Consider the following 11,395-nt stretch of genomic DNA (forward strand, 5'->3'; position numbering starts at 1 on the left):
CACCTTGGCTGGAATTGTTAACAGGAGCCATCTGCCCAGCTGCTTATATATTTTTATGTAGAAATCAAAGTGAGCACTGAGCATCTCTGGGTTCTAAACCTACAAAGTGAAAGTTTGCAGGGAGAGAGAATACGCATACAGTCTCAATTTATCAACCCACGTGGATTATAAAGATAAAAAGGTACCTATACAATGGACAGATCTGATTGATACTATCATCTAAACTGATCAAATTTAATGTTATCAGTAACAGGTGAAAATGGTGTCATATGCCTATTGATTTACTGCAATGTGAAGGATACATCATCAAAAATGTTTAATCTGAATTTAAGAATTAGAAAATAACAGATAAACCCATTTAAGGATCATTGTGAAACAACTGGTCTGAACTCTTCCAAAAAATGTCAAAATCATAAAAGACAAAAAAAGAAATAAGAAAGAAAATGAACTTTTAATTTAATGAAAACGAAGTAAAAATGAGAACAGAAAAAAGTGTATGGCCTTTGTTTGTTTCCTGGTTAAAAAAAAATAATTATAAAGACTATTACTGGGAAAATTGGAGAATTTTAATAAGGACTATACATAATAAATAATATTATACTAATGTTAATTTATTGGGTGTGATAATGATTTTGTGGTTACTTAGAGAAGACTTTGTTCACAGAAGAAAAAAATACTCCTTAGTGAAGTATTAAGGAGTGACATGTTGATATCTATAACTTACTTTCAAAAAAGTTGAGAGTTAAAACAAATGTGCAAAACGCTAACAATTGGTGAGTTTAGATGAAGGTTATAGACAGCTTCACTGTACTATTTTTCTCATTTTTCCACAAGCTTGAAACTCTAAAAAACAAAAGGCAGGAAAAAATAAAACCAAACAAAATTATCCTTTAAATTATTTATTTCCTATGTCTATTTCAGTAGTATTAAAATATGTTTCTCAAACACACAACTATTTTATAGATTGAAAATATCAAATGTTGGATGAATGTTACAAATCATAACATCATCAATCTTTACTACAACAAAGTACTTTAAGAATAAGACAGAAAGTTTATGAATTATTACATTAAATTTCTAGTACAAAGATAAAACAAGAATATAGGTGATGCTAATATTCAAAATGGATTTTCCCCCATTAAATTTTCCTGCTGCCCTCCTACCTAACACCTAGGAATGTATTTATTATAAATTGGAAGTACAGAAATTTTTTTTTTTTTTTTTTGGTGAGTTGGAGTCTCACTCAGTCACCCAGACTGGAGTGCAGTGGCCGCTCCTGGCCACCGCAGCCTCACCTGCTGGGCTCCGGTGAGAAGTACAGAATTTTTAAAAAACCAATTTAATGATGAGTTGTATGATTCTCTTTACAGGTACAATTTACTCTTCAGCAACCTGTAAGCCATTGAAAAAGTAACTCCATATCCTACAAAAAAAGCCAAACCTCTATTTGGCTGAGGAAGGGGTATCAAATACGCAATCGTGTGGTACATCCGTGCTCCAACAAAGAGTCTGAAGTGCAGGAGGGCTGTAGACAGATCTGGACCACTCAGAGAATACAGAAGGCCAATGCCAAGAAATGGAACAATATTTTCAAGGTCATTCAGGTGGGCTCTGTGGAAAAAGATGACTATTAGACAATAATTTCAAAATCAGTAGAAATATATTCATTTTTTTCCTCTCTTCTAAAGCTAAATATAAGTGCTAATGGCTCTTTCAATGGCAAAGGACGATTCACTTTTTTTCTCTCAAATTGCCTTGCTTCCTTATCTACTTGACTTGTATTTAGAATATCTCATTATTCTTGTTTCTTTTTTATTTCAGTGTATCCTTAACTCTAATAGAGAAGGTATTTTGTAGTTTCTAGAATACCAAAATTGTATCTGCTAATAAAACTCATTTCATTTTTGTAAATATGAAATATTTCAAGATTTTTCTTGTAAAAACAACTTTTCCCAAAGCAAGAAAATCCTTTTGGTGATGATCTTACTTTAGACCCCTCCTTTGCTTCTGCTTTTCTAACATGGTTACTGAAAGAATCCTTGCCAACCCAAACAATTAGGTTGCCAAGAATTTACCAATTTAATAACAATAGTCTCATGCTCTTATATCCAAATAACAATGCCATTTTATAAATAGCCTTTCAAATATGGATAAAATTTTGACCAAGCTGTCTTCAAAATGCCAAAGGAATTAGTTAATAGTGGTACAAAAGTACAAAGTATACACAAAAATGACAGGTGAAAGAGAGAGCTGGTTCCTAAATGTTATCTTTATGCCACAGCTAGAAGAAAACCAAAAGCATGGTTTAGCTGCAGACTTGCTCCAGTTCACGGCACCCTGGGTTTCTCTGGCTAGAACTATGAATACAAAGCACATCTACTACTGACTTGACATTAAAAAGTGCTTAATTTTAAAATCTGATGTCACTTTTTAAGTCTAGAGAAATTAAAAATTGCTTTAGAATCTAGACTAGACAATACTATATTTTCATTGAATTTGTCAACTATTGATACATATTTCAAAACGAAAATTATTTCTGTTTTATGTTACTCTCTTCTATTTTACCATAAAATATCATTATTACATATTGCTTGTTCAATTATCATCATTATCTCCTCCGTCCCCCTTTTCCTTTCTCCTGTTTTCACTAGATTATCTCTAAGGTTGCCTCACAACGATAATGAGCACATAAAGATATGAAGAAGACAACAGCAACCTACAAAAGTAATGGCTTAAAAGGGCTTAAAGAATTACCTGCCCCTGAATAGCAAGGAGTATTTCCTGCCTTCTTTTTAATGTAACAACACCATGGCTAGTGAGAATAAGTTGGGAAAGACAGGATAGGAATACCATTTTCAACTAAAGAAGATTCTACTTTGTCAATTATACCAAGGGTATTTGTTTTGGTCCTCTGAATTCTCCTGCAGGACCACAGAGATAGCTTCACCCCATTCTTGGGCATGTTAGTGTTTTCTTTCAGAACATGCTAAAGGACAGAAATTTTAAAGTTGGGGAAGATATTATAAAAAGGAAACCCTCTGGAAAAAAAGCCTATATTAAGCAACTGGCAAGTAGAATTCAATATTAAAGCAGAGAAGAAGGTCAAGGACAATAGGGGGGCCCTGGGGGTTGAGGAAATGAAAGTCAGGGCAGGAGTTCCTATGACCTTTCTGGGCTTTTTTTTTTTTTGTAGCCTCACTCCTTTATTTTATTTCTTCTTTTCAATTCTCTTTCTCTTTTCTCAGCCCTCAAAAGGGTCTCAGGCATAACACTCCTCATTGTTCTAGTAAGGCCAGTTTTCCCCAGACTCTCATACTCCATGCTAATTTATACCATTTTATATGCTGTTCTTTTTAGACCCCATTCCAGACACATGCTTCCTCAGCACTCCCCATGAGTATGTGCTGTAGTTCAGTATCAGCTTCCACTCTAACCCTTCCTTCTGCTCAAATGGCAGAACCCTTTCTAGAGTGGCAGCTTCCTTCACTTCCTTCACTTAGTGTCTTTTATAGACAGCTGCCAAAATCTATTACCAGGTGGACATCAGTCTTCCTGTATGACCACTTTCTACCTGTGTCTATTAACCCTTCTCCACTAAGATTCCATGTTCCCATTTTTCTTATCAAGGGACAGACGCCCCTTGGGTACACACTTGGTCTGTGACAGACCCTTCTATCAGCCTTGTGTTCATGAGGCCACAATCATACCTCATTCCTTCAGATCAGAATCACTTGGCTCCCAGCATTCACCTGAACTGGACTAGAGTTGCTACACACATTTCAGAAATGCCAGGGGGTGGCCAACCCAACTACAAACAGAGCTCTATCACAGACTTTTCTTGACTCCCTCATCTAAGCCAAAGTTATTCACTCTCAGCATATAGTAGTGTGCCCAACTTCCCACAAAGGAAATTTCCCAAATTGACATGACTTCTCCTCTCCTCTTCCTCCTTTCAAATCCTAATACTCTTCAAAGTCTTCCTTCATGAAATATTCCTAAATACACTGGGAAGTTATCCCTTTACTCCACCACCTCAACATCTAATGGAAGGAACATTCTTTAGATCATTCTCTAATTGTTATGTGCATGTGGGTCTTACTTTCAGGAGAAACGTTCCTGAGGGGCAGAAATCTAGTATTAAAGCTCTTTGATATCACTCCAGGAGAAGCAACAGTGATACATAGATAATAATCGCTTCATAAATGCTTTGTTCGTGTGCTGGGATCACAGGAACAGCATCCAGTTTAACCTCTAGCCCGTGATCCAGTCTCTTGACAGAATCCCCAACAAGTGTCACTTAGATTTCATTAAACACTCTCAGTGAAGGGGTGTTCTCTATCTTTAAAGGCAGTATATTCTAAATGTCTCTCCTTTCCCTAAATATCAAACCCAAGTCTTACTTTTTGTCTTTTGAATGACTTGCTCTATTTTACTAGCAGCCTGGTTTGCCTTTCAACTTTCTTTTTATATTGTATTGAATATAGATGGTCTTGAATGCTTTCTAGAACAAGGTAAGAGAGAATTAAATAAATAAATATGTAAGGTTTACTCTAGCCATCACCAATTTCTGTCTGCCCCAAACTCAAATAACTTACTTTAAGCCACATATCTTGATATCTCAACACACATTACTTTAAATTTTTAATTAATTGTTCCATGTGTCCATGTATTAATTTTCTCAATTATTGCACACTATCAAGCATACTGTTTACTTTATTTTTGGCCCCATTCTGTTCCTATTATTGAAATATAATAAGAGTAACAGCCTTACAATGACACGTTTTGTAGTAAAGAGAGAGGGAAAAAGTCTAAGTAAAAAAATGGAAAGAGGAGAGCCTCGAAACTCTTTCCCTGAAAAGTATCTCCAACAGTGTGTTGCTATTAGAAACTTTCTTGATGGGCCAGGTAAAGTCTTCAAAAAATACAACTGGAAACTGGACTGCTCGTCTTAGAAGATGCTCCTTTTGCCACACGAAAAAGTCAGTGTCAGATCACCAGGGGGCACTGTGCACACAGTCGCTGCACCTCCTCAAAGGACACTGAACCCTTTCAGAACTAAGGTCAATTGCTCTAAAATTCAAGTGCAACCTGACTTGAGGATTAACTTAGATAATGGCTTTCTCCTCTAAAAGTACAATCTCATGGTCAGGGGGTGAGAGATGGGAAAGAATAGTGGGGAGGAATCTAAAATCCTCAAATAAAATATCTTTTCACACAGAAGACTTACTTGAATCTTCATTTCAACCTTTCATTATAATGCTACTAAGGATCTCATTGCTATGATCCTCCTGTCCCAGGCAATTGTATGAGTATAGGGCCATGATTAGCAACACACCTGTGGCTGACTGTTCTAAAAACAAATCCTACAAAAGACAAAACAAAACTTTAAACTGCTTCATGTCTCTCCAGTGGTTTTGAAAACTCCAAGCTTCTATTCACCTATTTTGATTTTTACTCTTTTTCATTATAACCTTCATAATTTTTCCTCTGATTCTGTTTTGGTGTTGTTTAATAGTTTCACATTGACTCCTTGTCCTGAGACTATTTTACATCCATTTTCTTGGCACAACCCATTTTTCAAAACTGGCTGATTTACTCAGTAGGACTGCTGAATTCACAAGCATATAACTATGTGAAACAGAGGTGAAATTTTGTTCTAAGAATCTAGCTCAGACTTTCTCTTAGAAGCAAAACATTTTTGCTTGATAAATAGCTTCAGGGTAGAACTGTTTTGCATGAGCAAGAAGACACATTTAATTTTAGTCTTGAAAGGACTTAAGAGTACGTGGGACAAGACGGGGAGCCAGGGAGACAGTGTAATGAGAGGTACCACTTGCATGAAGAAGGTACAGGCATGGGGCAGATTCCCCAGAGAAAGGGCTCTGAAGGATGCTGTCAGACACAGAGGTCTAACACACAACTTGAAATGTTTGTGTTGCCATAGTGTAAACTCCTCTGCACTTCCACTTAGTCAAGTCTATTTTTATCCACATTTCTTTTAGTTGATTTGTGGAGGGAACTGAAAAAAGGGCTGGGTTTACATCCAGCTAATAAAATGAAGAATGTGGAAACAGCACAGATGCAGGAACCCAGATCCAGAGTGAATCCTGGGACCATATACCATAAAGGAAGTCTGCAGAAATCTTGGGAGGGGCTTCTGATTTTCACAGGGACTGGAAAAAGAAATGATGTAAGTATGACCTAGATCCTAAAGAGACTATAGACACTAGCTGTTACCTGAATTACAAAAGTAAAAGTCTTCTTTCAGTATTCATTTCACTATCGATTCATACTCACCAAATTGAGAAAGTGTGTTCCAATATACTCATTTGATTTCCTATCTAACCTATTCACCAAAAAACTAAACATCTGCACATTTAACTATGGCTATAAAAACCCTTCACTGATTCTTTAATATTAATGAATAAATATAATTTCATTTATTTCTTGGCATGTGCCGAGAATTATATCACATTTTGAATCTTAATACAAAATATATTGTAATTTACATGATTTTGAGACAAAGATTAAGAAACACACCTTCAAAACTAGAATTCAACCTGTTTTTAAAATAAGTATGTTAATTTTATTATTAGGAAGCTATGTAAATTGTATCTTGGCTTATTACTTTTCATTGTTCACTGAATTTCTGGTACATAAAACATGATATCTACAAAGAAGAGAGAGAGAGAGAAGAGAAGAAATTTCCCTATTTCTCTAAAAAATGTCAGCATTCTTATTTTGAAACTTACGCAAAAACCTAGTTCTTCGACTTTTCACATGAGTTGACAGTCTTACCTCTGGAGAAAGATGATAAAACTGCAAGAATCTTCTGTCCCCGTTTTACCTCCCACCTGCCATGACTTTTGACATATCCCTATTCAGAGCAAAGTCATTAGCTCCAACAGTGCAGATAAAAGTACAGGATACAAAATTGGCAATATGTGCAATTGCTGTGATACTTGGAAACTTTTAGATCCCTAATTTTCTGTAGTTATTATATGGAGTAGATAAGATGCCTTTCTTTCCTTCTTCTCCAAGACCCGACGTCTTCACCAAACTCCTTGATCTAAATTATTTGATCAAGTAAATAATTTCAAGAGATAGTGGTTTACCTTCGTACACGTTCCACTCTGTCATCTGTCCGAAGATACTTCTTGGCATTTTCTCCTTTGCCAAAGCCTCCACAGTCTTCTGGGTTGGCAAAAACCTATTTCAAGGACCAAGAAAAAAACTTATTCCAAATAATGTGGGGGGTAGTCTACCTAATAAGCTATTTACATTTTAACAAAAGAAATAGAGGCATCCAGGTTGGTACTTATGGAAAGAAAATTTGGAATAGTAAATGGGGAAGGGGAGAGCATCTATAGTTTAAACTTGAATTTTTATTAACAATGCACAATTTTTAAAAGAGAAGTATAAATAAGACCCTAAATAGAAAACAGTGTGTGAAAAGAAAGTAAAATGGAGAAGAGGCACAATTCTAAGTCATCAGTAGTATTAATGTTCACTGGCATCTCTTTCAGATTGGTATTGACATACTTTCTCTCAAGAATATTCACATTTCCAAGTGATTGGCTCATCTAAAAGTAGTAACCGTACTTGTCTGAGATGTGAGAGAACAGGCAAGAAGCATAGAAGAGTGAAGGATGGGAAAAGTATTTGGTCTTTTGTTAGGATGCGTGTACTTCTTTTCTTTTTCTAAACCGGATAAAATTTGATGTTAAACAATACTGTGTATTGAAACTTCAGAAACTGAATTGCATTCCTGAAAATAATAAGTACCTGTTCATGTATTACTTCTTGCAATTTGAAATACTTACCCATCCCTTGAAACTTTAGATATGTATTTAAAAAATACTTAAGCACATCCCACTTCAATAATTTAGGATAAAGAAAAGCATAAACTGCAAAATTAGTCTTAATTTACACTTTAAAAAACTCATAAATATTACATATTTTTTTCTGAATACAATATGAGCATTTATTCCAGATAAAGATGTTGCCAAGGACTGATGTGGAGTAATGTGATACAGTATCAGCTCCTGAGGTCAGGCCTGTCTGTCTTATTTATTACAGTGCTGTCTATATAAGTGCCTGGCACACATCATAAATGCATCTTGAGTCAAGAAATCAATATATTATAATGGAGAGTGCAGAAGATTAGGGTTTAAAGCAATCTCAGTGTGAATCTCAGTCTCACCCTTTACTTATATGCAACCTTGGGTAAGGGATTGCTAAGGACTGAATGTTTGTACCCAGCTAAAACTCATACATTGAAGCCTAATCCCCAATGAGATAGAATTTAGAGGTGGGGCCTTTAGGAGGTGAAATAGGTCATGAAAGCAGAGACCTCATGAGTGGAATTAGTGCCCTTATAAGAAGAGACAGGCCAGGCTCGGTGACTCAACCTGTAATCCCCGCACTTTGGGAGGTTGAGGCCAGTGGATTGCTTGAGCCCATGGGTTTGAGACTAGCCCAGGCAACTTGGTGAGACCTCGTCTCTACAATAAATCAAAAAATTAGCCAGGCATAGTAGTGAGCACCTGTAGTTCCGGCTACTTGGAAGGCTGAGATGGAAGGATTGCCGGAGCCCAGCAGGTTGACACTGGGGTGGCCATGAGTGTGCCACTGCACTCCAGCCTGGGCAACCAAGTGAGACTCCAACTCAAAAAAAAAAAAAAAAGAAGAGACAGAGGAGAGTTTGTGCCTTTCTCTTGTGCACTCTCCCCCACCTCCATGTGAAAGAAGGTGGACAGCCATCTTCAAATCTTCAAATCAGAAGTCGGGCCCTCACTAGACATTGGATCTGCCAGAATCTCGATCTTGGACTTCTCAGGCTCCAGAACTGTGACAGATAAATGTTGCTTGCTTAAACCACTCAGTCTATGGCATTCTGTAATAACCCATATTGACTCAGTCAACTAACCTCTTTATCTTTCAGTTCTTCTATAAAATGGGGAGACCAACTCTCATTTCACCTGACAGTGCTAACAATTGCTGTAAAAATGATTCAGTGATCAAACACATATAAAAAGCATTGTGCCTACTGGCACTCTACAAATTTGAATTCTCATTTATTTGCTTATAGGGCAGAGTACATTTCCTTGGCGTCATTCTGTTTCTAGAGGACAGTATGAATCTGGTGGCAGATAGCCATTTTGTGGCCTGCTGTTCCAACATATCAACCCATCAGAGTCTCAACCATGTGAGTAAGTGCCCCCATTCAAATGCATCTATCCTTCCATTATACTTCAAGATACTAACAAGGAAACACCTTAAGGAAGACTGTGACCTCTAGATAAAATCAAGGATCCAGAGGACAAAAACTCAGGACAGGCCCCAAGAGAGAAATAGGTAGTTTCCAGAAAGAAGTTGCTGAATAGGCACAGGGACCATACCAACGAAAATCTTTTAACTTTGCCCAGGCAGTCTTGCTCTACCCCTTTCACTGTGTCATAAACCCTGCTTAAATTCTGAATCTGTGCTTCTAAATCTGTCTACCACCTTCCCCACGCCTGCATTTTTTTAAGTCGTTCTTATAATATTGAGTAGAACTAGTACCCACTTAAGAAGTCAGAAGCATACAAAATTCAAATGGCTCATCCTAATCATAAGAGGCTCTACTGTAGGAATAAGAACTTTAGCCGGGCTCGGTGGCTCAGCCAGTAATCCTGCACCTTTGGGAGGCTGAGGTGAGTGGATTGCCGCGGGTTCGAGACCCGCCTGGGCAGCGAGACCTCATCTCTACAATAAATCAAAAAATCAGCTGGGTGTGGTAGTGCATGCCTGTAATTCCAGCTACTCAGAAGGCTGAGGCGGAAGGATCACCGGAGCCCAGCAGGTGGAGGCTGCGGGGGCCGGGAGTGGCCACTGCACTCCAGTCTGGGCAACAGAGTGAGACTCTAACTCAAAAAATAAAAAAAAAAATATTCTCGGCCGTTTTTTTTATTCCCACCACCTGCCCCCACCCCACTCCCACTTCCTTCTTCTTTTAACTAAAAGTATACTCTTGACCCATAATAGAGCTGAAATACTAGCTGCCTGGAAAATGACGATTTTCTAAACCTTAATTGGCAAAATTAATTCCAAAATCATAGAAAGTTTGCTTGAAAACCTTAATACTCCAGAAAGTTCATGGGCTAAGAAAAATGACAAAGGTAAAATTCACAATGAAAAAATATTTTCTAGTTTCTAAGAGAAAGCAACTGGTCCATAAATATATCAGAGTCATCTGTAACAAATGGCTGCACACCTCACTGCATTAAACACTGTGCAATTGGCTGTACCAAAAAGAAAAAGTAAATTTAAAAAACTGCTTTCCAAAATTCCAACTCTTATAAGAAAATATTACCTCCCAATTTCTTACCTTTCTTGTGATTCTATAGAATGCAGTTGTAGTACTCATTAACATCATTTTTGAAAGAATAATTGTTGTATAGGAGGCGAAGGCCATGAATACCTCATTTTCCATTAGCTCGGTGAGATCAACCATTTTTTTCAATTTTGACCTGGAATTTAAAAAAAAATTTAGACAAGATGGGAAAAAGTACACATAAATACCCCAAATAAATTAATGATCATTTGATTTGCTTATGTTACAGCATTAACTATGCTGGTCTTAAAAATATCTTGGGCGATGTGTGAAGAAATAATCATTTAGTTTTAAAAATTTCAACATAAATAGTATTACGTTTTCTCTAGTTATATGCCATTAAGCTTAAAGGCATCAAACAAATACATTGAAAATAGGATATATTACAAGCAAAACTAACTAGCCAAAATGCCCTGAAGAAAGACTAAAGTCATATACTTGTATTAAGATGAACTACAGGTTGAATGCAAAAGACCAGAAGTCATAGATTGATCTCTTTAGAAATATCAAACTATGTATATAGTAGCATCACTGATGTTTTATTAAGAAGGCCTGAGTTCTAACATATTCCGCTTTAGAAACTGAACTTACAGTTTTTTGTCATTTCAGTCATACTAAAAAAAAAAAAAAAAAAAAAATCCCAGGTTCCAGGACTTGAATTCCAGTCCCACTATTTATCTATTACCCTTGCAGGGGAACTCGGCCTCTCTGAGTCTAAATTTCTTCATGTATAAGATAGGAACAAGTCTATAATACTGAGTGACCTCTCACAAAAACAAAAATCCGAATATCACATGTTCTCACTCATATAATGGTCCTTGAACATCCAATGCAATACTATGAGAAAATGACTGATGGTACTGGGAAACTATGGGGGGGAGGGGGATGGGATTAACAGTAGCAAATATCTGTCGGGGGATGGGAAAACACTTCTTATCTACAGGGTGCCTGAATGAAACGTCATTGTACACCTAACCCTTAACTGTACCCCACAAAACCATAATAAAAAATACTGATTAA

The 11,395-nt window shown here is 36.8% G+C and overlaps 1 protein-coding gene across 1 annotated transcript; it reads right to left on the reverse strand.

The window, feature by feature from the left end:
- Window positions 1-1,275: 1,275 nt before the first annotated feature.
- On the reverse strand, window positions 1,276-10,515 carry LOC103255107 (microsomal glutathione S-transferase 1). The gene is made up of 3 exons (XM_008053079.2): window positions 10,370-10,515; window positions 7,116-7,210; window positions 1,276-1,611 (listed from the first exon to the last, which is right to left on the reverse strand). Exons 1-3 carry the CDS (start codon window positions 10,493-10,495, stop codon window positions 1,365-1,367), a joined length of 468 nt encoding a protein of 155 aa, XP_008051270.1. The 5' UTR covers window positions 10,496-10,515; the 3' UTR covers window positions 1,276-1,364.
- Window positions 10,516-11,395: the final 880 nt, after the last annotated feature.

The sequence above is a fragment of the Carlito syrichta genome, unplaced genomic scaffold, assembly GCF_000164805.1.
Source record: "Carlito syrichta isolate Samal-C Ts95f unplaced genomic scaffold, Tarsius_syrichta-2.0.1 Scaffold287824, whole genome shotgun sequence".
In the NCBI taxonomy this organism is placed as follows: domain Eukaryota; kingdom Metazoa; phylum Chordata; class Mammalia; order Primates; family Tarsiidae; genus Carlito; species Carlito syrichta.

Excerpts from the sequence above, each read along its gene's own strand:
- LOC103255107 (XM_008053079.2), bottom strand. The coding sequence starts at position 10,495 with ATGGTTGATCTCACCGAGCTAATGGAAAATGAGGTATTCATGGCCTTC. Across the intron at positions 7,211-10,369 it reads TCTATAGAATCACAAGAAAG|GTTTTTGCCAACCCAGAAGA; the intron begins GTAAGAAATTGG and ends TCCTTGAAATAG. Across the intron at positions 1,612-7,115 it reads AGAGTGGAACGTGTACGAAG|AGCCCACCTGAATGACCTTG; the intron begins GTAAACCACTAT and ends CTTTTTCCACAG.